Raw genomic sequence first — 26,201 nt, 5'->3', positions numbered from 1 at the left:
GTCTCTGCTTTTTAAGATGCTGTCTAGGTTTGTCATTGCTTTTCTCCCAAGAAACAGGCGTCTTTTAATTTCGTGACTGCTGTCACCATCTGCAGTGATCAAGGAGCCCAAGAAAGTAAAATGTCTCACTGCCTCCATTTCTTCCCCTTCTATTTGCCAGGAGCTAATGGAACCAGTGGCCATGATCTTGGTTTTTTTGATGTTGAGCTTCAGACCATATTTTGCGCTCTCCTCTTTCACCCTCCATAAAAGGTTCTTTAATTCCTCCTCACTTTCTGCCATCAAGGTTGTGTCACCAGCATATCTGAGGTTGTTGATATTTCTTCCGGCAATCTTAATTCCGTCTTGGGATTCATCCAGTCCAGCCTTTCACATGATGAATTCTGCATATAAGTTAAATAAGCAGGGAGACAATATACAGCCTTGTCGTACTGCTTTCCCAGTTTAGAACCAATCAGTTATTCCATATCCAGTTCTAACTGTAGCTTCTTGTCCCACATAGAGATTTCTCAGGAGACAGATGAGGTGATCAGGACCTTTAAGAACTTGCCATAGTTGCTGTGGTCGACACAGTCAAATGCTTTTGCGTAGTCAATGAAGCAGAAGTAGATGTTTTTCTGGAACTCTCTAGCTTTCTCCATAATCCAGCGCATGTTTGCAATTTGGTCTCTGGTTCCTCTGCCCCTTCGAAATCTGGCTTGCACTTCTGGGAGTTCTCGGTCCACATACTGCTTAAGCCTGGCTTGTAGAATTTTGAGCATAACCTTGCTAGCATGTGAAATGAGCGCAATTGTGCGGTAGTTGGAACATTCTTTGGCACTGCCCTTCTTTGGAATTGGGATGTAGACTGATCTTCTCCAATCCTCTGGCCACTGCTGAGTTTTCCAAACTTGCTGGCATATTGAGTGTAGCGCCTTAACAGCAGCATCATTTAAAATTTTAAATAGTTCAGCTGGAATACCATCACTTCCACTGGCCTTGTTATTAGCAGTGCTTTCTAAGGACCATTTGACTTCACTCTCCATGATGTCTGGCTCAAGGTCAGCGGTGTACAAGCCTCCATATCTTTCTGGTATGATTCCTCTGTGTTTTCTTGCCACCTCTTCTTGATGTCTTCTGCTTCTGTTAGGTCCTTTCTACTTTTGTTCTTTATTATGGTAATCTTTGTACGAAATATTCCTTTCATATCTCCAATTTTCTTGAACAGATCTCTGGTTTTTCCCATTCTGTTGTTTTCCTCTATTTCTTTGTATTGCTCATTTAAGAAGGCCCTCTTGTCTCTCCTTGCTATTTTTTGGAAGTCTGCATTCAATTTCCTGTATCTTTCACTATCTCCCTTGCATTTTGCTTGCCTTCTCTCCCCCGCTATTTGTAAGGCCTCATTGGACAGCCACTTTGCTTTCTTGCATTTCCTTTTCATTGGGATGGTTTTCGTTGCTGCCTCCTGTATAATGTTACGAGCCTCCATCCATAGTTCTTCAGGCACTCTGTCCACCAAATCTAAATCCTTCAACCTGTTCCTCACTTCCACTGTGTGTCTTACTGGCCCAGTGGTTTTTCCTACTTTCTTCAGTTTAAGCTGGAATTTTGCTATAAGAAGCTGATGATCTGAGCCACAGTCAAGCTCCAGGTCTTGTTTTTGCTGACTGTATAGAGCTTCTCCATCTTTGGCTGCAGAGAATATAATCAATCTGATTTCAATGTTGCCCATCTGGTGATGTCCATGTGTAGAGTCGTCTCTTGTGTTGTTGGAAAAGAGTGTTTGTGATGACCAGCTTGTTCTCTTGACAGAACTCTACTGACCTTTGCCCTGCTTCATTTTATCTCTTGACTCCCTACTTTAGAATTCCAATCCCCTATAATGAGAAGAACATCCTTCTTTGGTGTCATTTCTAGAAGGTGTTGTAAGTCTTCATAGAATTGGTCAATTTCACTTTCTTCAGCACCAGTAGTTGGTGCATAAACTTGGATTACCGTGATGTTAAAAGGTCTGCCTTGGATTCATATCAAGATCATTCTATCATTTTTGAGGTTGCATCCTAGTACAGCTTTTGCCACTCTTTTGTTGACTCTGAGAGCCACTCCATTTCTTCTACGGGATTCTTGCCCACAGTAGTAGATATGATGGTCATCCGAACTGAATTTGCCCATTCCCGTCCATTTTAGTTCACTGATGCCCAGGATGTCAATATTTATTATTGCCATCTCTTTTTTGACCACCTCCAGCTCACCAAGGTTCATGGTTCTTACATTCCAGGTTCCTATGCAATATTTTTCTTTACAGTATTGGACTTTCCTTTCACTTCCAGGCATATCCGCAACTGAGCAACCTTTCGGCTTTGGCCCAGCCACTTCATCAGCTCTGAATCTACTTGTACTTGTCCTCCGCTCTTCCTCAGTAGCATGACAGACATATGTCAAGAATGCTTTGATGGTGTTTCCTGCTTGGCAGGGGGTTGGACTGGATGGCCCTTGTGGTCTCTTCCAACTCTATGATTCTATGTTGGATGCCTTCCGACCTGAGGGGCTCATCTTCCAGCATCATAACTTTTATATACCTGTTGTTTTTGTCCATGGAGTTTTCTTGGCAGAGATCCTGGAGTGGCTTGCCAGTTCCTTCTCCAGGTGGATCACGTTTAGTCAAAACTCTCCACTATGACCTGTCCATCTTGGGTGGCCCTGCACGGCATAGCTCAGAGCTTCTCTGAGTTGTTCAAGCCCCACTACAAGGTAGTGATCCATGAAAGGATCATATCAGCATAGCTTTAGTAAAATGAAAGATAGTGTCATAAACAAGAAAATGGGAGCTGGCTTAACATTTCTCCAGCCATATAGGAGACTGAAATCCTGGCGAACAAAATTATTTGAATGACATCTTAAAAACAAGTGCATTGCAAAGCTTCTCTGAAATTCCAGAGCAACAAAAAGCCACTTATGTAAAGGCCTTAGCCTTGCTGATGTCACCTTCCTGGGTCTTTTGAGCAGGGCCTCTGCTGACAAGTTTAATGCATAGGAAGAGACTCTGTTGTTCTGCTTTGTGTCTTAACCTCTGCAGCTGATGAGAACCTCTGCTGATCTTTTCCGGCTGGTTCCCTTTTTGGTGTTCATCATTGTGCCCTTCATGGAATTCCTCTTACCTGTATTTCTGAAACTGTTTCCTGAGATGCTGCCATCAACCTTTGAAACCGAATCTAAAAAGGTCGGTATGTAAAGCAGCTCAGCCTTCGCTACACCCACAGTATAGCATAGCATGATGTGGTGCCACTGTGTCAGGAATTGTCTGTTTGTGATATGGGAATTAATGTCTCCATAAACTGTATGAAGCGGGATAGAGAGGCCTAGGTTCAAATCCTCTCAGCCTTGGGCTGAACGCACTTGCATGTACACTCTCTTAACCCACAAGGTTATTCTTAGGATAAAATGGATGAGTGGGAGATCCTATACACTGCTCTGAGCTTCTTGAAAGAAGGATGGAATAAAAGGATAAGTCAGATATGGGTAAGTGCCAGGCATGATGCTTTCACAAGTGGGGATGAGAATCCTAGGTATAACTTGATACCTGCAACACCTAGCAATCTATGTGTGCAATCTGCATCTCGGAATAGAGTCTCAAATGGAACTGAGTCTTCATGCCTCCTTTTGTATCATCTTGCTGATGAAGAGTTTGGGAAAACACGAAAGCTTGTTCACTCCTAACAAAAGTCTTGCCCAACAATGGATTTGGGAATGAAATAATAGAATAAAATATAGGCAGCAACCATTTTGAGCACGTGCAATTGATGTACAGCCACCCAGAAGAGGGTGGAATGGGATGAGGTGAGGTGGGTTTATGCGTGCTCCACCAATGCACGTGGGGGCCAGGAACGGAACCTGCACAAAAAACGGTTGCCATCTGTAGAGAGGAACAGGTACCTTGATGGAACTAGCAGTTAAAGCAGCAGTCAGGAAAACTCTACTTCTGTATCTCCCAGGCAATTTTAGCATTCGTGCTAATTAAGAACCTACAGTAGTACCTCTAGCAAGTCTTTGATCTCTTGTTATCTCCTATAAATTTAAGCCATGAAAAATAACAGTGGAACAGAAACTGACTAGCTGTGAGCAAAAGGATAACATTGGCATCTCTTACAGCACAGACGGCTCACCTGTGGCCTTGCAGATGTTACTGGATTACGATTCCCATCGTCCCTGACCATTGACCATGCTGGTTGAGGCTGATGGGAACTAGAGTCCAACAGCAACTTTAGGGCCCCAGATTATTTCTTGTCCCATGACCATGCCTTATAGGGTTCTTGTAAGAAGTACTGAAAAAGCTTCTGAACATTCAAAATCGTTAGATAATTGCAAATGTTTATTATTATTTGTATTAAGGAAGAAAAGCAGAGAAAGAAACTGAGTGCAAAGTTGGAACTAGCCAAATTCCTGCAGGAGACCATCGCAGAGCTGGCCAGAAGAAACAAAGCCAGTACTGGAGAAGCCACGAAGCAATTCTCTTCTTACGTTCAGCAGGTACAGACTTCTACTGCCCATCAGCTGATTGCTGGCTGGCAGCATGCCTTGCTCCAGCAAAGGAGGGAACCATCAGACGCCCCACACTTACACTTCACTGGTGACATCTGCTGAGGATGGCTGGGCATAGCTTCCCGAAATTGGCCTTGTGGGCCAAATTTGGCCTGCAGGCTGGAGATTCCTCAGCCCTGTAGTAGTGGAAAGTATTTGAATCCCCTCGCCATAATAATGTAGGTAGGTTTTCTTGTTTTTGTTTTTACTCATTACTTGAGGGTTTAGTGCAATATATAAGTTGCACTCAAAGTCAGTACGTACCGTATTTTTCGGACCATAACACGCACTCCCCCCCCCCTTCCTAAAACAGAAGGGGAAAAGTCGCTGCATGTTATGGAGCGAATGCGAGAGCCAGATCCCACACAAAGAGCCAGATCCCCGCGCCAGAGCAAGGTGAGAGGGAGAGACAGAAGGGAGCCCCTTCCACCCCTCCTCCCAGCTTCCATCCTTCTTTCCTTCCATCCTTCCTTTCCCCCCTTTCTTTCTTTCTTTCTTTATTTCTTTCTCGCTCTCTCTCACCCCTTCCTTCCTTCTCCCTCTTTCTTTCACTCTCTCTCACCGCTTTCCTGCCTGCCTGCTCTCCTTCCTTCTCTCTCTCTTCCCTCCCTCTCTTTCTTCTCTCTCTCTCCCCTCCCTCCCTTTCTCTCTCTCTCTCTCTCTTTTTCACCCCTTCCTTCCTTCCCTCCCTCTTCCAACTTGAATAAAATATTGGGGGGACAGGTAAGCCCCAGCTCACATACCGTATCAGCCTCCCCTCGCCTCCGCCGCGTTCAGCGAGAAGTGGGGGCAGCTGAGGGATGCTGCTCGTTCTTCCCTGCCAACCCCCACTGCCTCCTTAGCTCTTCCTCCAGCGCCCCCCTCCCAGCCTTTTAGAGGAGGAAAACCGGGGAATTTTTTTTCTTGTTTTCCTCCTCAAAAAACTAGGTGCATGTTATGGTCCAAAAAAAATACGATAGATTCCACATCGGGTGTCTGTCAGTAGCAGCACATTCCGATGCTTATATTTCCAACAATGTTTAGAGATTGAGTAATCCTGAGGCCTCTATAGAACTTAGCTGTTGGTCTTGCCAAATTTCAGGACCTTTTGAGAAGTGATTCACCATGTCCTGAACATTATATGCACTAGGGAAAGAACTTCCACGTGTTTGTGGAGCATGTATGGGAGGAGAAGGAGGAGGACACATTCTTGCTGGAATCTTATTCATTGCTTTGTACAGGTTCGGCATAGTGGCCAACAGCCCAGCACCCAGGAGATCGTGCGGTTTTCAAAGCTCTTTGAGGATGAGCTGACCCTGGAACACTTGGAGCGGCCACAGCTGGTAGTCCTCTGCAAATTGCTTGAACTGCAGCCCATTGGCACTAATAACCTCCTCCGCTTCCAGCTTTTGATGAAGCTCAGGTCTATCAAAACAGATGATGAAGTAAGAGACAAAAAAAACACACCGTTAACAGCTCTCTGCCAGTCATTTCTCTCTTCTGATACCTGAGTCTAAAAGGTGCAATCATGCCCAAGTCTCAGTGCTTTGGGCTGACAGAATCATCAGCCCAATTAGTGGGTCAGAAACACTAAACTCACACCCCAGTCCCAAAATAGTTCCTGTATGGTCTTTTAGGTTAGTTAATCAGGGCACCCATTGTTTGTCTGAAGCTGATTGAGTGCTGGTTATACTGAACCAGCTAAAGTGTGTCAGTAATGCTTCTTCTCTCACTTTCTATAGTTACAAATTTTCAAACTTACATAACTACAGCTGTGCATAACTACAGTGATACCTCGGTTTACAATCACAATTGGTTCTGAAAGTCTGTACTTAACCTGAAGCGTACTTAACCTGAAGCGAACTTTCCAATTGAAAGTAATGGAAAGTGGATTAGAATCATAGAATCATAGAGTTGGAAGATACCACAAGGGCCATCCAGTCCAACCCCCTGCCAAGCAGGAAACACCACCAAAGCATTCTTGACATATGCCTGTCAAGCCTCTGCTTAAAGACCTCCAAAGAAGGAGACTCCACCACACTCCTTGGTAGCAAATTCCACTGCCGAACAGCTCTTACTGTCAGGAAGTTCTTCCTAATGTTTAGGTGGAATCTTCTTTCTTGAAGTTTGAATCCATTGCTCCGTGTCCACTTCTCTGGAGCAGCAGAAAACAATCTTTCTCCCTCCTCCATATGACATCCTTTCATATATTTGAACATGGCTATCATATCACCCCTTAACCTTCTCTTCTAAAGGCTAAACATACCCAGCTCCGTAAGCCGTTCCTCATAAGGCATCGTTTCCAGGCCTTTGACCATTTGGGTTGCTTTCTTCTGGACACGTTCCAGCTTGTCAGTATCCTTCTTGAACTGTGGTGCCCAGAACTGGACACAGTACTCCAGGCGAGGTCTGACCAGAGCAGAATACAGTGGTACTATTACTTCCCTTCATCTAGATGCTATACTCCTATTGATGCAGCCCAGAATTGCATTGGCTTTTTTAGCTGCTGCATCACACTGCTGACTCATGTTAAGTTTGTGGTCTACCAAGACTCCTAGATCCTTTTCACATGTACTGCTCTCAAGCCAGGTGTCACCCATCCTGTATTTGTGCCTTTCATTTTTTTTGCCCAAGTGTAGTACCTTACATTTCTCCTTGTTAAAATTCATCTTGTTTGCTTTGGCCCAGTTGTCTAATCTGTTAAGGTCATTTTGAAGTGTGATCCTGTCCTCTGGGGTATTAGCCACCCCTCCCAATTTGGTGTCGTCTGCAAACTTGCTCAGGATGCCCTCAAGCCCATCATCTAAGTCATTGATAAAGATGTTGAATAAGACTGGGCCCAAGACAGAACCCTGTGGCACCCCACTAGTCACTACTCTCCAGGATGAGGAGGAGCCATTGATGAGCACCCTTTGGGTTCGGTTAGTAAGCCAGTTACAAATCCACTGAATGGTAGCATTGTCAAGCCCGCATTTTACCAGCTTCTTTACAAGAATATCATGGGGCACCTTGCCAAAGGCCTTGCTGAATGCGTGCTCTAGAATCTTTCCTGGTATTGATGTCAGGCTGACTGGGCGGTAATTGTTTGGGTCCTCTCTTTTCCCCTTTTTGAAAATAGGGACAACATTTGCCCTCCTCCAGTCTGCTGGAACTTCGCCTGTTCTCCAGGAATTTTCAAAGATTATTGCCAGTGGTTCTGAAATCACCTCTGCCAGTTCTTTTAATATTCTTGGATGTAGTTCATCTGGCCCTGGGGACTTGAATACATCTAAACTAGCCAAGTATTCTTGTACTACCTCCTTACTTATTCTGGGCTGTGTTTCCCCTGCTGAATCATCTGCTCCATGTTCTTCAGGTCGGGCATTGTTTTCTTTTTTGGAGAAGACTGAGGCAAAGAAGGCATTGAGGAGTTCTGCCCTTTCTCTGTCCCCTGTTTGCATTTCACCATCTTCTCCTCTAAGTGACCCCACTGTTTCCTTGTTCTTCCTTTTGCTACGGAGATACCCATAAAAGCCCTTTTTGTTGCTTTTAACCTCTCTGGCGAGCCTGAGTTCATTCTGTTCTTTAGCTTTTCTGACTTTGTCTCTACATGTGCTGGCTATATGTTTGAATTCCTCTCTGGTGATTTCTCCCCTTTTCCATTTTTTGTACATATCCCTTTTAAATCTTAACTCAGTTAAAAGTTCTTTAGATAGCCACCCTGGCTTCTTTAGGCACCTTCCATGTTTCCGTCTCATTGGTATCGCCTGAAGTTGTGCTTTTAATATCTCATTGGCATTGCCTGAAGTTGTGCTTTAATTTTTTTATTTTTTTTCCCTTTTGATATATTTTTTATTAATCGTTTTGTCAACAAACATACAAAAATACAAAAAACATCAAAATACAAAAATCAAACAACATACAAAATATATATATATATCCTTTCTCATCCATTTTGGTAATCATTGTCTTCAGGCTTCCCCAATTCCCTACTATCTGATTTTCATTTTTATAACTTCTTTAGCAGTTTCTAAATCATCATTCTTACCCATCATCTAATCTCTTTAAAACTTCACAATTAATTCATCTTCATATCATCTATCCTTATTTCAAACTTTTAATCTTCTATTATTTCCCTAATGCCTTGACCTCTTTATTTTCCTGGATATTCAAACTCTAATTATCGAATACATTCCCTATATACATTTTAAATTTCTTCCAGTCTTTTAAAACTTTGTCATTTGTCTGGTCCCGGAGTCTTCCTGTCAATTCTGCCAATTCCATATAGTCCATCATTTTCATTTGCCATTCCTGCTTCGAAGGCAATTCTTCTTTTTTCCAATATTTTGCTATTAAAATCCTAGCAGCTGTGGTGGCATACATAAACAAATTAACATCGTCCTTGGGAATCTCTTCCCCAATTATTCCAAGCAAAAAGGCTTCCGGTTTTTTCAGAAATGTGTTTTTAAACATCTTTTTCAATTCATTATAAATCATTTCCCAGAAGCCTTTGATCTTAGGGCATGTCCACCACATATGGTAGAATGAGCCAACATCATGTTTACATTTCCAACATTTATTGTCGCTTTTGTGGTACATTTTAGCTAACTTAGCCGGCGTCAGATACCATCTATACATCATTTTCATCAAGTTTTCCTTCAACACTGTGCAAGCCGTAAATTTCATACCTTTCTTCCATAATTTTTCCCACTCCGACATCATCACATTATGACCCAGATCCTTGGCCCATTCAATCATAACTGATTTTGTTTGCTCATCTTTCAAGTGCCATTCTAACAGCAAATTATACATTCTGGACAAATTCTTGTGATCTGTCTCTAATAACTCCGTCTCTAGTTTCGATTTTTCTGATTGGAATCCTAATTTTTTGTCTAGCTTGAATGCTTCATTTATCTGCACATACTGAAACCAGTCGCTCAACCTATCTTTTAATTGTTCATATGGTCTTAACTTAAAGTGGTTTCCCACTTCCATCAAAATATCTTTGTATTTCAACCTATTCTCATCCATATTTGTCCTTTTAGGTTTCTTTGCCTCAAGTGGTGAGATCCACCTAGGAGTTTTCCTTTCCAACAAGTCCTTATATCTCATCCAGACATTAAACAATGATTTCCTAATTATATGGCTTTTAAAGCCTTTATGCAATTTCACTTTATCATACCATAAATATGCATGCCAACCAAATGCATTATCATGGCCCTCTAAATCCAACAAATCATCATTATCTAGCAAAAACCAATCTTTCAACCAACAAAAGGCAGCAGCTTCAAAATAAATCTTTAAGTCCGGCAAGGAAAATCCTCCTCTTTCTTTAACATCAGTCAAAAGTTTATATTTAATTCTTGGTTTCTTCCCCTGCCAGACAAATTTAGACAATATCTTCTGCCATTCTTGAAAACATTTCATTTTGTCAACTATCGGTAGGGCCTGGAATAAAAACAACATTCTCGGCAAAACATTCATTTTAACAGTTGCTATTCTACCCATTAAAGACAAATTCAACCTCGTCCATACTTCCAAATCTCTCTGGATTTCTTTCCATAATTTCTCATAATTGTCTTTATATAAATTCAAATTTTTTGACGTCATATTAACTCCTAGATATTTCACCTTTTTTACACACTTCAGTCCTGTGCATTCCTCTATATTCTGTCTCTCTTGTAATGTCAAATTTTTATCCAATACTTTAGTTTTCCCTTTATTCAGCTTAAAACCCGCCACACTGCCAAATTCTTGAATTATCTGCAGTGCTCTCACTGCACTCTGTTCGGGATTCTGCAAAGTCAAAACTAAATCATCTGCAAAGGCCTTTAACTTATATTGTTTCGAACCCACTGTAATCCCTTTGACACCTTCATCACTCCTTATCATATTCAGCAAAACCTCTAGGACGGAAATAAATAACAGGGGGGAGAGTGGGCACCCTTGTCTTGTTCCTTTCTCAATTCTTATCTCTTCTGATACCACATTATTTACAATAATCCTCGCTCTTTGCTCAGAATAAATACCATTAAGCCCATTAACAAATTTTTGCCCAACCTCCATTTTTGCAAAATTTCTTTTCATAAAATTCCAAGAAATATTATCAAAGGCTTTTTCGGCGTCCACAAAGATTAACATTGCTTTGGTGTTTATTTTCACTTCCAGTCTCTCCAAAATGTCTATTATAAATCTTACATTGTCCGTCATATGTCTTCCAGGCAGGAATCCTGCCTGGTCTTTATGAATTAAGTCTTTCAACACCCTTTTCAGTCTTGACGCCAAAATACTAGCAAATATCTTGTAGTCCACATTTAATAAGGAGATTGGTCTATAATTCTTAACCTGAGTCTTGTCCACATCCGGTTTTGGTATCAGAGAGATAAAGGCTTCTTTCCAAGTCTCTGGTGCTTTGCCCCCCCCCCTAGAATCTCATTTGCTACCTCCATTAAAGGTTGTATCAACCAGTTTTTTAATGTTTTATAGTACTTGGAGGTAAGTCCATCCGGTCCTGGGGCTTTGTCACTTTTCAATTCTTGAATTGCCATTTCAATCTCTTGTCTTGTAATCAGTCCATTCAGTAGGTTCTTTTGTTGTGCTGGAATTTTCTGCAGTCCATTTTCTTTTATAAATTTCTCTATCCCATCTAAATCTTCTTTTTCCCTTTTATATAGCTGTTTGTAGTATTTTGTAAAGCATTTCCTTATCTCTGCCGGGTTCTCAATAGATTTTCCTTCTTCCATAATCTTTATGATAGTATTCTCCTTTTGTCTTTTCTTCAATTGCCAGGCCAACAGTTTCCCACATTTATTAGCTGATTCGAACGATCTTTGCTTCATTCTTCTAATTTTCCATTCAATTTCTTCATTTACTATTTGGGAATACTGTACCTGCAAAGCTTTTATCTCTTTTTGAACTTCCTGACTTTTCGGATTGTCCCTCAATTTTTTTTCCATTTCTTTCAATTTGTCCAAAATATTTTCCTTCTTTTCATTTCTCTTCTTCTTCCAAATTGTATTCTGTTGAATCAAAAATCCTCTCATTACTGCTTTGCTGGCATCCCAGACCACTGTAATATTTTGTCCTTTATTCAAATTTAATTCGAAATAATCTTTCATCATCTTCTGGGCCTTGTTAATTATCTGGTCATTTCTCAATAAAGAGTCGTTCATTCTCCATCTAAAAGAGCCCTGCAGATACTGTTTCATCTCCATTAGCACTGCGTTGTGGTCTGAATAAGTTCTGGGGCATATCTCGCTTTTTGTCACTTTTGGACACAAGTCCTTTGTAATCCAAATGTAGTCCAATCTACTTCCTGACTTTTGCGAGTCCGAGAAAAAGGTGAACTCTTTTTCCAATGGATTTCTCAGCCTCCAAACATCTACTAAGTCTAAGTTCTCTACCAAATCAAAAAATGTTTTTGGAAGCTTACCATCATTGGATATTTTGTGTCTTTGAGTTCTGTCCATCATCGTCGATACAGCCCCATTAAAATCTCCCATCATTATGATCTTATAATCCAAATAATCCAACAACGCAGTATGTATATTCTTGAAAAAGTCTGATTTAGCTTCATTTGGTGCATAAATTCCAAGTATCAAACATTTTTCGCCTTGCAGAGATATTTCCACTGCAATATATCTCCCTATTTCATCCTTAAACAACAATTTAGGATTGTATTTTTCCTTTACATAAATGACTACCCCTCTTTTCTTAACTTTATCAGCAGATATAAATTCTTGGCCCAATGACTTATTTTGTAGAATTTTTCTATGAGTCCTGATTACATGGGTCTCTTGTAAGCAAATAATATCCAAATTCTGCTTTTTGACTACATGATAAATCTTCCTTCTTTTAACGTTTGAATTTAGCCCATTCACGTTCCACGAAAGTACTCTTAGCGCCATCTTATCTTACTTTATAATTTAAACGTCTTCCCCTGGCCCAGCACCAGTCCCAGCTCCAAATCCTGCCAGCAGTTCTGGATCGAATGCTCCTGGTCCAGCTCCAGCTCCCAAACCTTGATCTCCTCCAGTTGATGGTTTAAAATCCTCTGCGTGGCTTTCCAGAAATCTTCTTTTATCCTCGACCGATCGGATCTTGTACTCTTTTTGTTTGTATTTAAATGCCAGGCCCTCTGGGAATTTCCACTTGAAAAAAATATTTTTCCTTGTCAGAATCGTTGTCAGGTCTGTATATTTATTTCTCTTAGCCAAAAAGAATTTAGGCGTTTCTTTAAATAAAATTATTGTATGCTGGAGAACTTCCAATTTTTTCTGATAATGGTGGCCTAGTATCTTATCTCTTTGATCCTTTGTTTGAAAAACCACTATACAATCATTTAAAAAATTAGAATCTTTTTTCTTTTTTGGGCCTACTCTGTAGGCCCTCAAAATAGTGGCTTTTATCTCTTCTTTATCCAGGCCCCACCAGTCAGAAAATTCTTGAGCAATTAAATCTCCTAGATCTCCTTTTCCCTTCTCCAGCTCCGGCAAATTTCTAAGTCTTAATTGGTTCTCCTTATCTTTTAATTCAATAAAAGCAAGCCTAATTTGCGTTTCTTCCTGCAACTTTTCTAAGTCCGTTAACTTATTTGTTTCAATATCCGTCACTCTTACATTTAAACCAGAGACCTGCGTTTTTACTTCCTGAAGGTCTTTTTTCAATACACCAAATTCTTCTTTAAATTCCTGGAGACACTTTGTAGTAGCTTTAACTTCTGTAGTTAAACTTTGTAGGCTCTGCTTATTGTCTTTCATAAATTCCAAATTTTGCTCTTGAAAAGCTTGATCTCTGGACTCCCTTCTCAATTGCATTTTTTTATCCGTACCCGTCATTTTCTAGTTATATATTCCACCTTTATGGTTATCAAATAATTTGTAATCCACCAGGCAGCTAATGTGCCTTCCCACACCAAAAAGCTGTAATCCACAGTATAATTGCTCAATCTTGAGGTCCAGAGAGGTGCCTTCTTTGCAGAGTCCCAAATTTTGTAATCCACTTAGCAGCTAGTGTGCTAGACCAGTAGAACTTCTCTTTAAAAATATTTTATAATCCACACAGCAGCCAACGTGCTGGAAATCACATTAAATCTTCACCAACCAAGTCACAAATCATTTGTAATCCACACAGCAGCTGATGTGCTGGCAAACACCTTTTCTTTCACCAAAACCCAAAATATTTTGTAATCCACACAGCAGCTGACGTGCTGGAAGTTAGTTTCGTTTCCTCTTAGTTCAAAACACCACTGTATTGCCAACAGTGGCTGCAGTGCTGGAAAACACTCACTTTCCTCCAGCTGGTTCCCCAAGGTCACCAAGCCTTCATGAAACCCAAACAACTGAGTAGGTGCTGGGAACCAAATTCCTTTCTCACAGGCAACAAGTACTTTCAATCCATAGGGGTATAGCCAAGATCCATCACAGTCTATTGCAGTTTTTTCAATATAATTCCAACAATGTGGCAAGTCTTTAGCTTCCAAATAACACTGTCCCAACTTTCCAAATAGTTACAAAGAAACAGACTTCACAGCTCTTTCCCAGTTCTTTTGAGGCTTTGTTACACTAACAAAGCCTCTATTCTCTGGCTGAGCTGACAGGTCCTCCTTTCCAGCAAATGACTCCCTTTTGATCTTTACAACTTAATTGCTTAATTGTTCTCTGAATACACCTAAATCGTCTCCCCCCCCCTCTCCATAGGGGAGGTTTGACAGCTCTCCAGCAAAAGTCTTGGTCTCTAAAAAGTCTTTGCGGCTTCAGTAATTTTTGCTGCTGCCGCTTCAAACAGTAGATAGGGGCTGGCTTCCTTCTTTTAAACCCCTTATCCGTGGCCAAACTTTAATTTCTCCAATTAATCTAATTAATTCCGCTTGTTACTCATGGTTCATTTGCATTTGTTTGAAGGAAGAATCACCCGCTGTTGCCAGTCAGTCTTGCGGCTTCGCGCTGTCAAGGGAAGCGCCAGGTCCGTTCGCGCTGCAGCTCCGACCCCCTCGCTCTCGGCGGCTTAAAAAAAAGCCTTTTCCCGGGGAGGGGGGAGCCCGCAAAAACCGCTGCCGAACCACCACGTTCCCAAAAAGCCCTTTTTGGGATTTCTGAGGGCACACGCTGCGCCGGAGCGACGTGCCCAGTCCTTGACGCGCCAGGTTTTACTCCGCGAGCAAAACCTCGACCGACATGGCCGCGCGAGCGACCGGAAGCCTCCTGAAGTTGTGCTTTTAATCCGTTCCAGATGGTCCACGGAGTACTCAACCTGAAGCGTATTTAACCCGAGGTATGAGTGTAATTAAGGGACCCAGGTGGCGCTGTGGGTTAAACCACAGAGTCTAGGGCTTGCTGATCAGAAGGTCGGCGGTTCGAATCCCTGCAACGGGGTGAGCTCCCGTTGCTCGGTCCCAGCTCCTGCCCACCTAGCAGTTCGAAAGCACATCAAAAGTGCAAGTAGATAAATAGGGACCGCTCCGGCAGGAAGGTAAACGGCATTTCTGTGTGCGGCTCTGGTTTGCCAGAAGCAGCTTTGTCATGCTGGCCACATGACCCAGAAGCTGTCTGCGGACAAACGCTGGCTCCCTCGGCCTATAGAGCGAAATGAGCGCCGCAACCCCAGAGTCGGACACGACTGGACCTGATGGTCAGGGGCCCCTTTACCTTTACCTTATGAGTGTAATTAGTTCCAGAAGTCCGTACTTAACCTGAAGTGTACTTAACCTGAAACGAACTTTCCCATTGAAAGTAATGGAAAGTGGATTAATCCGTTCCAGACAGGTCACTGAAAGTACTTAAGTACTTAAACTGAAAGTACTCAAACCGAGGCGTACTTAAACCCAGGTATGACTGTACAGCTTTCAGTTACTAAGACTAGGATTTGTAACCAAATAGGGATTTTGATTTTTAATCAGTAGGCTGATTTTAAACTTGCACATTACTGAAACTTGGATAGAGGTGACTTTTGATGTATTGACAGAAGCACGAAAACCTAATAAACCCAAAGCTATGATTTGTTGTTGGAAGGAAAGGCCATGTGTAATATTTTAATTTTTATTCTTTAATTTTTTTATTTTCAAGAATATAAACATATAACAAAACCAATTCCGAATCCAAATATCGAGATTACTCTGAATATCCTGACTTTCCCCCATCCTATTTTCAACTGCATATTGAAATACTTTGTCACTTGTACAACTTGTATACAGTGAGATTATCCCCCACTCAGCTCTCTTAGTCTTAATATCAATACCTCTCAAATTTTTATCTTTCTAAGTTATCCATACATTCTGATACATTACAAGTGTGTTTAAAATCCTGCCAATGTTTTAACATGCTTACAATAATCTTGTATATACATTATAAATAGTCCATCCACTTGGTTTGCCATTCTTCTCTGGTTGGGGTTGTCTCTTCCTTCCATCTCTGGGCTGGTAACGTCCATGCAGCTGTTGTACATGAACAGGTTTTTTCTGGTCCTTTGGAATCTTGGTACCTATAATTCCTATTTAAAAAGCTTCTGGTTTTTAAACAAAAGTAATTTTAAACATTTTTTTCATTTCATTTTTAACTACAAGTCCACCACATACGATAAAAGGTACCTCCTTTTTCTTTACATTTCCAGCATATTTTTGTACTTGTTCTATACATTTTTGCTAATTTTACTGGGATCAAATACCACCAGTACATCATTTTAATATAGTTTTCTTTCAGTGAAGAACATGCCGTAAATTTCAGGTCTGTTTTCTATAGTCTCTCCCAGTGTATCATTTGTATATTATGTCCCTAGTCTTCTGCCCAGTGTATTTGACCTGTTCATCTTTTGTATGCCATTCCATTCTATGGCATATGAATGGAATGGTGTAATATTTTTTTCTTTTCAAAAATAGTTTAACCCTCTGCATTACTTGGGAAAGGTTCTTTGTTTTACTCTTAGTGCTTCAGTTTGTTTCTACCTGTTTCCCCTATTTTAAGACGTAGTCATAAAATAAGCCATAGCAGGATTTTTAAGCATTCAAGGAAGATAAGCCATACCCCGAAAATAAGACATAGTGATAGGCGCAGCAGGAATGCCAGCGGCGGCAGGAGGAGGAGGAGGAAAAAAATAAGACATCCCCTGAAAATAAGCCATAGTGTGTTTTTTTGAGGAAAAATATAAATATAACACGGTGTCTTATTTTCGGAGAAACACGGCATAGTATGTGTCAGTGAGAGACAGTTACCTTCTGAGTTCTCCACTTGGTGAATGGGATGGTGGCCTGATTTCCAAAAGAAGAAGGTGGTGCTAATTTGTTCTCTCTTTGCTATGTGCAGATGATTGCCAAGGAAGGTGTCAATGGCTTGAGCGTGTCTGAGCTGCAAAGTGCCTGCAGGGCCAGAGGAATGAGGTCCTTGGGCCTCACGGAGGAGCAGCTGAAAGAGCAACTCAAACAGGCATGTTGGGGATGAGGGGGGTGGGGATCGGCTCCAATAAGAGAATTACTCTTTTTTATTAAATTTATATTCTACCCTTCCTCCCAAAGGAGCCCAGGGCAGCAAGCAACAAAGGAGCAAAAATTAAAATAAAGCAAAACATTAAGAAAGCAAAAAACATTTAAAAACAGTCAACTCTCCCTCACAACTAATTATTTCAAGGTTGCCAGGAACAGCATTCATTATTCTGAATAATTTCCCCCCTGCATCTCCTAGATGTGCACAAAATATACTTAAAGCTTAAGCCCAAGTTTACATAGATTCATGGAGGAGGAGAGATCTATTCATAGATATTCAATGGCCTGATCCAGCAGCTAGGCTCTTCTCTTCTTATGTCATAACAGAGTACATCATCTGATGTAACAGGACCCTTAGGGTGTCTAACAGAAAGTAGTGCAGCTTTTATGGCTAAATCCCAATTGGATCAACTTAGTTTTCCCAGTGCTATTCCCCATTTTCAGACTTTAGTCTTACATATTTAAACATCCTGTTCCAAATGAGGTGAGAGCCCAAATGAGCTGAATTGGGTACCATCTGACATGAGTCAGCAGTTATTGGTAGGAGATTCAGCATACCAGGATTAGATCCTGTGCTGAAGGATCTGAGTTCTCTTGAGCAAGACAGACATGGCTTCAACATCTGCACAGCTAATCAGCAAATTCCACCACTTAGCTGAAAGCTAGCTTAACCTGTCTTGGAATTTTGCACCCCAGCATCCCTAGGTGGCCTTCAGATGTCCCCACTGACTTTTCTGCTGGGAGCTTACAGGAAAGTATGGGGCCTCACGTGGATGCTGAAATGGTGGAGCCCCATATTTTCATGTCGTTGAGGAACCTCTGGCATCTTTAGGTCTCCCCTTCCCCTGGGTGAGCTGCTGTGTACTCTCCATTGGACTTGACCTCAGGCCAGTCCATAGGATATTCCAGGGCAAACTCCAGCAAGCAGCCCCATCTCTGCAGAGGCCTGCTTTGCCTTGAATTCTTACTCTAAAGCATTGTGGGAAAGGAACACATGAATGTTGCAGGATTTGCTTTTCAGATTAAACAAATTAAGAATGATATGGATCAGACAGAAGATAAAGCAAGCATGAGTAGGCTGCCTAATGATAGTTGAGATGCCGGCCTCTATCTGAACACGATGTAAAAGGTGGTTGCTTGTCCATGTAGGAAGGTGTCCCATGCTCCAACACTTGCGCATGGATTTTTCAGGCTCACTAAAATGCAATTCCCCACCACAGTTTAAATCAAAGTTCTCTGACACCATCTTTCTCCTTGATTCTTTTTGCTACACAGTGGCTAGATCTGCATCTTAGAGAAAACGTCCCCCCTTCTCTGCTGCTACTTTCTCGTGCCTTATATTTGACAGAGGTGAAGCCCAAGCCTCTTGTGAATCCAGCTGAGGTGAGCAGGATCGACAGCAGCAGTGCTCAAGAAATGGACCTGATGGCTTCCTGATGAGGGAGGAGTGGGTTTGTGAGGCTAGCAGGGATGATCTAGAACCACTGCAGCTGTGTTTTTACAAGAGGGGCAGACCCACCAATAGGTGTGGGGAACTGTTCCTTCCCCAGTTTTAGACTGCACATGATTATTTCTCAGGAGCATTTATGGCTAAAAGGTATAAAGAAGTAAATATAACAAATGCTCTTAATACACACCTTGTTAGGTCCAGTCTAAGTTAGTTGAATTTGGGTCCTGATGAAATTGATCAGACAGTTTTGTCATGACTTTTTAGTTCCTGTTGAAGTCATTGGAACTGAATCCTGTACCTGTTGGCCCTTAATCTCATTAAGTCTAAGTAAGATTTATTCCCAAGGGTGTATAGCATTGCAGCTTTAATCCTGAATGTGTCTGTGAAGTTCAAAAGCTGGCTCTTGAACTCTCATCTCTCTCCTCCCTCCCCTACACCTGAAAACTGAAATGACACCTCCTGAGTGGGGTTAATTAGACAGGTTGGGAAACCCCGTGTTTCTCCCATTGGCCTCCACCAATAATGTCCTCCGTATGGGTATCTGCACCACTGCTGCTTCCTTCAAGGCTAGTCCCAAGAATGCATAAAGTCTTTCACAGACTTCTTCCTTCCTGAGGGCCTCTGCACACAATTCCCAAGTGACACACCTTGTTTCTTGTGGGTCCAAGTCTCAGAGACGGGTGCTGCAAACCCAAATTAGCACTGCAGGAAAGCCTTAACGTTTTTCCTCTGTAGATAATTAGGGTGAAGGCAGTCTTGCATCACTGAGATCTAGGAAGCAAATAGTGACACCAAGCTTTCTGTTCTTGCCTTAGCCTCTGAAGACTGAGGGTGATGCAGACACAGATGATGAGGATCATGAGACCTTGTTGGATTCTGCCCCCAAAGTACAGGAAAGAAAGGTGAGAAATGGGGTGTGCTCTTTGGGTGTTTTCTCAAAGCTTCTACAATAATTAGGCTCATAAGTAACTAAAAGGGTGCCCTAATGGTGTACTGTAGTAGCATTTCTTTCTTGAAGAACACCAGTGCTCTGGCAACAAAACTGCTTGGGTTCATTGTTCTATTTCTTTCCTTCTGGATCTTGGATAGGAGCCTGTAAACCAGTTCTCTGACCTTATTTCTCTCTCTCCCTCTTGAAGAGTGAAGAATTCATATTGCAGCCAACAGAGAAATTAGCAGTTCCTGAGGTGTCAGTCAAGCCTCCTGCAGGAGAGGTGAGTCTGACCTCTTTGCCTCTTGCACTACAGCTTGTAAATAAACACTGACTGAGCTAACAGTATTTAAGTATTTAAGACTACGTACCACACAAATAGATTTTTCTTTTATCATCTTAACCAAACAAAATATTTATTTAAATTACTGATAAAATATACACATTAATTACCAAGACCTCAATATGGTGTTTTTCTTTTCTTTTCTTGACCTCTTAAAACATATATAACATGGTGATTTAATATTTTATAAACAAATCACCACTCCTTCAAGTTGATTAGAAAATGCAGTTAGGAGCAAATGACTAAGATGAGAGAGGTGATGAGAGAAGTGCATTTTCAGCTACCAAAGACTGAACCACCATGAAATCAGTGGAATGCAATGCCAAGACTGGACTGCAAAAGAACTGCTGCTGTCTTAGGCCCGTGTAGCTATAACACTCCCTCTCTGTATATACACCTCCCTGAGGACACTTATTTGGAAGCATGGCCTCTAGAAGTGATCTCCAAGTGCCTTATGCTTTGTATCAGAATGTGACCATTTGCATGAGTATTTCAAAACTGTACATCAGCAGCATTTCCTTTGTTACTCAGGTTTGCCTCTTGTTCTTTTCTAGACGAAAATAGAAGCCTCTCGGAGCAGCAAAGCTAGCGCTAATGGAGTCTAGCTGTTCTACCAACAAATATTTGGGCACTCCAGGATTAAAAGCTCCTTTCTCTGAAGTTGCAGCTTTTGTAGACTAGCCCCTTTCCCACTCCTTTGATCTGATATGGATGCTTTTTCTTTGCATCTAAGCCAGTCTGAAGAGCATGTTGTATACACTGCCACTCTCTTCATTTATTTTATTCTGTGTCGTTTAACTTATTTTTTGTAAATATGTACATAGGCTATGATTGGGAGAAGGTGTAACTTATGCAATCTTGTCAGATGTTAAGATTTGTCTTTCTAAAATTTTTAGTAAAGCAGTGGTTTGTTATTAGTTGGGTGGTGTTTTTGTGTGTGCATGCAAACAGCTGACAAGCATCAGTACTATAACAAGTACTTTTCTGTGTGGACATTACAGTATATAATTTTGGGCTTCCCAACTTAGAGGCTGGCACACCTTGAATTTGAACTGATTTACAGGCTGATCCTAAACAGTTGCATTTAAGCCAGAGCCACAATCACATGGATTCTTTCGGAGAAGCCTTGCACTTTAAATGTATGGTGTGGAAATGACCTTAGAAGGAAGCTCTGGATGACTCTCTTCCAAATAAGCATGCATAGGATTGCAGCTTTACCATAACTATTTTATTTTACAAAGGTGGGGTAGAATGAATGAAAAAAAAAAATACCGGTAATTCCCATCCCTCTCTAAGCAACAACATCTGATTACTCAATGGAGAAAATTCAAAATGCTGCTTGAACAGTTATTCCTACTTAGTATCACCAGAGAGCAGCAGAGTACAACATTTCTTGGAGGACTCATCCTTACAAATCACTGGGAAAAGATACTATTTCCTAAGCAGAAGAACGGCGACTGTCACTGAAGGCAGTGAAAACAAACATCCAGTCCTGAGTCACTCGATGCAAGAGAGAAGTTCTGGTGATGTATGTGGAATAGTCTGCTGCTTCCCACACCTTAACTGGGAGCTTAATGCATCCTTTGCCTGTCTGCTTTTTACACCCCCTCTTGAGAATCTTCTCTGTCCTCAGCATTCTAAGGACAACCACTTTGGCTCATAAAGCTGTTTTGAAACCTAATTTTTCCATGTTACTGAGGAAGGTAAAACACAAACATCTTCACTACTTTTAAGTTTCTTTTGTCAGTTTCTTTGGACTACAATAAGAGCCCTGCTGGGTCACACCAAAGGCCCATCTAGGCCAGCATCATGTTCTTAAACTGCTTGTAAGCAGGATATGAGCCCAACATCCCTCTCCTTAATCTTGGCTCACTAGCAACTGAGCTATACCACCTCCAATACTCCACCAAGCATCCCTGCTCACCCATATTGGCTCAGAGACTTCTATCGTTCGCATGTAAACACCTAGAGACTGTGTTTCTCTCCAAATCTTGTGGCATCCATCTGTCTTGAGAGACAATGGAGTGTGCCTTGGGGGTGAAGTTAGCAGCACTGAGGTGACCTCCACAGGACGCAAGCCTGGGCAGGGTGAATGGCACATAGGCTTTACAGCACATTAGCCTCTTAGAGTTGCTGTCATGTCCCCCGGCACTTTTCTTACCTGGCTCTACCTGCTCTCATTGGGCTAAATGGTTCACTCTCCTCCCTTAGGGAAGATTCATTCTGAACCAGACACTCCGCAGCTCCTTTCAGTTTTCCCACAGACACCAGTTTGAAAACAGATGGGCAGAGCCCTCCAGCCCCCTCCGGGTGACACTGTGGTCTAAACCACTGAACCTCTTGGGCTTGCTGATCGGAAGGTTGGCAGTTCAAATCTCCACGATGGGTGAGCTCCCATTGCTCTGTCCCAGCTCCTGCCAACCTAGCAGTTCGAAAGCACGTCAAAGTGCAAGTAGATAAATAGGTACCCCTTTGGTGGGAAGGTAAACAATGTTTCCGTGCGCTCTGGTTTCTGTCACAGTGTTCCGTTGCACCAGAAGCGGTTTAGTCCTGTGGGCCACATGACCCGGAAAGCTGTCTGTGGACAAATGCCAGCTCCCTCAGACTGAAAGCGAGATGAGCGCCGCAACCCCATAGCCGCCTTTGACTGGACCTAACCTCCTTTACCTTTACCTTATTTACACCTGGCTGGAGTGGGTGTTAAATTGTCCCTCCTCCCAGTTCTCCAGACCAAACTTACCCCCCCCTTGTGCCCTTCAAATGTGCAGACGGGTCACTGCCTTGCCGTAGCAGGCAGCAGAAAGCCCTGAAATTGGGTGTTCTGAGCCAGCCTGGGATTCACGGGCTCTTGAGCCAAGATCACAGCTGCTGCATACAGCAGGAGGCCCAATCCAGGACTGATTTGTCTCTCCCTCCCCCCTACCATGAGCTGCAGAGCAGTGGGTGCAGTAGCAGCTCCCCACCCCACAAAGCTGCTTCACTTGTGTGTGTGAAATTTAATATTGTGCCTTGAACCTATTGGTTTTATAACTGCATCTTGCAAAGGAATCAAAGCTCATCCGAATGAAGCATTATTGATTGTTTTTCAAATAATATGATACAAGCAAAAATCAATCTATTTGTCAAAAACTAACCCAAGCCATAACAAGACAATTTTATACGCATTGAATAAATAAAGCAAACATGAATTGAAAAAATAAATAAATCATTAAACCAACTCTAAATAAAATGGTTTTGGCAATTGTTTCGGAGAAGAAGTCGGAGGAGGCTCCTTTCTGGCCTAGAGCCTGTCTACTTTCCCAGGCCCTTTCAGTAAACATTTGCAAAACTATCCCTATGACTGTTGAGCAGATCATGAGTTATCTTATAATCTTCCCAGGAGAGGTTTTAACAAGGGATTTCATCCTGTATGCATATATTGTTACAAGACTTGCCAACTCATTGCTGTGGATAGGACTAGCACTTAACACGTTTACCAAGAAGCAACGCTGGGACATCTTTGGGATTCCTCCAAGGAAGGCTCATGGTTCATGCTGGATAGGAAATAGTAGGAGATATCCTGGCTTATTTTGAATGGAAAATGTGATTTTCCCCACCCCAGTTAAAGGGAGAGGGCAAAGGTGTGTGCCTGTGTGTGTGTGTGTGTGTGTGTGTGTGTGTGTGTGTGCGCTTAACTGAGAAAGAGAAGCATGACAGAGGCAGTATCTGTGCAAGAAAGAAAGGGTTTGGGTTTGTTTGTTTGTTTGTTTGTGTTGCAATATTTTTGATTGTTTTGAGATAACAATAATAATTCACAACTACAAACAAACAATCCAGTCACAGATAACAAGCTATTATCATTGTATATTGATTTCCATACTTTAACAAGTACATTTAACAATGTTCCACAGATTTCTGAGCTGCAATATACCTCCCTCCACACTGGCTCTTGAGTGCTGGGAGGAAAGAATTTTTTTTACACCCGCTTGATATACCTATGTAAAGAAGAGAAAGCAGATTCCATCGAACCTTCTATCTTGGATAGTTCAGTTGTTTAGAGCTTGGTGCAGATAACGCCAAGGTTGCAGATTCAATCCCCACAAGGGACAGCTGCCTATTCCTGCATTGCATGGGGGGGGGGGAACCAGCCAGGTGATCCTCGGGGCCCGTTGTTATTCTCCCATGTTGCATAAGGGGCTCTCCAACAAAGCCACGTCCCATACATTTTTGCCTAAGATCTCCAAAGACAGGTAAAAGAAACTGCAGATTTTAGGGGATCAGAGAGAGAGGACTAAGATCGCTGGGGTCCCCCTCCCCCTTGCCTGGCAGTCTTGCCCTCTGGTGCTAATGACCCATCCGGCTAGCCCCGCCAAGCTGGCTTGGCTTGTTAGCATAACTAAATCCAGTGGGTTTCCGTATTTGGCAAAGTTTAATCAAACCTTGATTAATTCTAACATTTACTAAATCCATAAATTATAGAAAAGATCTTGCACCCAAGAATTTAGGGTAATCTGCTCCCCACCCCACAAGCCTATAACAGGATGTTGCTCTAATGAATTGCCTGCCTTCAGTTAGGGATGGAGGAGGAATTCAATTTAGTTTGCATTTAAAGCCAAACCTACCTAATTCACACTTTCTGAAACAATACTGAACTGAAAACATCCTTCAAAGCTGCTATCAGTAGAAGGGGAGATCAAATACTCTTTCCTGGAAGGACGAGCTTTCTGACTCACAATAAACTAGAAGGCAAGTTTTGCTTTATAACTATTCCCTGGTACCAGCCCTATTATTTTATCTTGCCATTTTATTGGTTTTATGTCGCGAGGCTGTAGGAAGCCAGGCTGGTTTGAGCTCTTCCTCAGTTTTTTTCAAACTGACGAACCCTATAAGCTATAACCCAGAAATCAAGGTACAGTAATATTTTAATTGACTAACATGAAAACTAAAAAGGGGAAAGGAGTAAAAGGAGAAAACAATAACATTATACTGACGAATAGTCCTTTTGCCGGAGATACTAACAACCATGCATGCAATTCAGACCCCCATCTAACATTACCAATAATCAATTTTATATCTCACACCTCCTATAAGCAGCAGCAAGGCTGCTGCGACGAACCCAGGACGTTGTCACCAATTATTATGACAGTCCCGGCGTTGTCACAAAAACTTTCGATGATCCCACCTAATAGGTGCGGATCCCACCCAAAAGCAATGTGCCTCCCTTTGTATAACTCTATCAGAGTGTTGAAGGAAATAGGTTATTCCCTAAACAACCCACCTATCCTTCTTACGCCCCAAATAAACTGCCTGTTTAAGATTGGGATCTGCTAGTAATTGAATTGCCGTAACGCGGCTCAGTATCCTTTCTAACTCCCGACAAGTGTATCAGAAACCACCTTGTGCTCACTGTAAGGATTCCCTTTTCAACCTAAGGTTCACCTCCACAGCCTGTTGCTACTTTGTGGTGCCTCCTCCTGGCACTTGTCTTCCCTGGGCTTGACCTTGAGGTTTTAAACTATTTTCCTGCTCCTCAGGTTTAGTCTAACCACCTCCCTACAGTCACAACCCCTTTGAGTTGGGATACGTAGCTGGAATAACTAGGCACATGCGCTTTTAATATAACATTTAAGAAAGCTTTATTTAAACTAGAGGACATTTAAATGCGTAATGGTTTCATGTGTACAGGCTCTGAGATCATATTCTTAGTTTCATTTAACAATGGCTAGATAATATAATTCTAGAAAACTCCTCAGAACACTAAGATCTCCTACTCCTACCCACACGCTCCCTCGCTCCCTCTCAACTCCCTCTCAACCGAATTAACTGCCTCCGCCCCTCAGGAATGGAATGCGTCATTTATCTAGGAGGTTGGGGTTTAACTCTTCACACCCTGGAGTTCTATTGCCAACCAGACCAATCCGTCACAGCTGCCAAGAGGATTTTTAAGTATTGTGCTTTAATTTTTTTTTGTTAAATTCAAATTATGGGCCATGGTAAATGCCTAAGAGACTCTGATGAGGCAATATCTTCCCCGAGGTGTAAGCAATTAAAAACTGACTCGCTCCCTTCCAGCGGTGGGAGTTGCCTTGCGAAATGCAGTTACATGGTGGAAACCCACAATTGTTTCAACCCTCTAATTGCCCTTGAAACATCACCAAAAGTGGAGGTACTGAACACACCACGGATTACACACGCTAAAGAAAGTATTATTGGTGATGGAACCTCTTTGAAGGAGGAGTTAGAAGATGAACAGGGTGACTGTACAGGATGTGAACAGCTTCATCTAATAATTAGAACTCTACATTGTATATTCAAGAGGATTGATGGGTTATCCTCACAGTTGTATAAACTCCAACAAAAACTTGATATACCATCATCGCAGGCAGCTCTAGCCGTGGCAGTAGCTGATTCAATGAGTCAGCGAAATATCCCCTCCATTAACAAAGGAATTGATAATTGCAAATACAATTTAAATCCCCTACTGAACCACCAATCTCTGATACTGCAGCCA

At 41.9% G+C, this 26,201-nt stretch overlaps 1 protein-coding gene across 3 annotated transcripts in view; it reads left to right on the top strand.

Annotated features, from left to right (window-relative positions):
- The window catches only part of LETM2 (leucine zipper and EF-hand containing transmembrane protein 2), a 28,755-nt gene extending 8,127 nt beyond the window's left edge, over nucleotides 1–20,628 (top strand). For 2 of the 3 annotated variants that reach the window (XM_035139834.3, XM_088657725.1), the window contains 8 exons: nucleotides 3,056–3,199; nucleotides 4,369–4,506; nucleotides 5,778–5,981; nucleotides 16,812–16,931; nucleotides 18,263–18,370; nucleotides 19,253–19,339; nucleotides 19,577–19,651; nucleotides 20,266–20,628. In XM_035139834.3, the coding sequence (XP_034995725.1) occupies nucleotides 3,056–3,199; nucleotides 4,369–4,506; nucleotides 5,778–5,981; nucleotides 16,812–16,931; nucleotides 18,263–18,370; nucleotides 19,253–19,339; nucleotides 19,577–19,651; nucleotides 20,266–20,316 (927 nt within the window). In that variant the 3' untranslated portion in view covers nucleotides 20,317–20,628. The remainder of the gene's footprint in view (nucleotides 1–3,055; nucleotides 3,200–4,368; nucleotides 4,507–5,777; nucleotides 5,982–16,811; nucleotides 16,932–18,262; nucleotides 18,371–19,252; nucleotides 19,340–19,576; nucleotides 19,652–20,265) is intronic. The other variant, XM_035139837.3, reaches the window with a different exon arrangement.
- The last annotated feature ends 5,573 nt before the right edge of the window (nucleotides 20,629–26,201 follow it).

This window comes from Zootoca vivipara, chromosome 14, assembly GCF_965207765.1.
Source record: "Zootoca vivipara chromosome 14, rZooViv2.hap1.1, whole genome shotgun sequence".
In the NCBI taxonomy this organism is placed as follows: Eukaryota; Metazoa; Chordata; class Lepidosauria; order Squamata; family Lacertidae; genus Zootoca; species Zootoca vivipara.
Note: the sequence above shows the minus strand (reverse complement) of the source record. Positions and strands in the feature narration are given on the sequence as shown.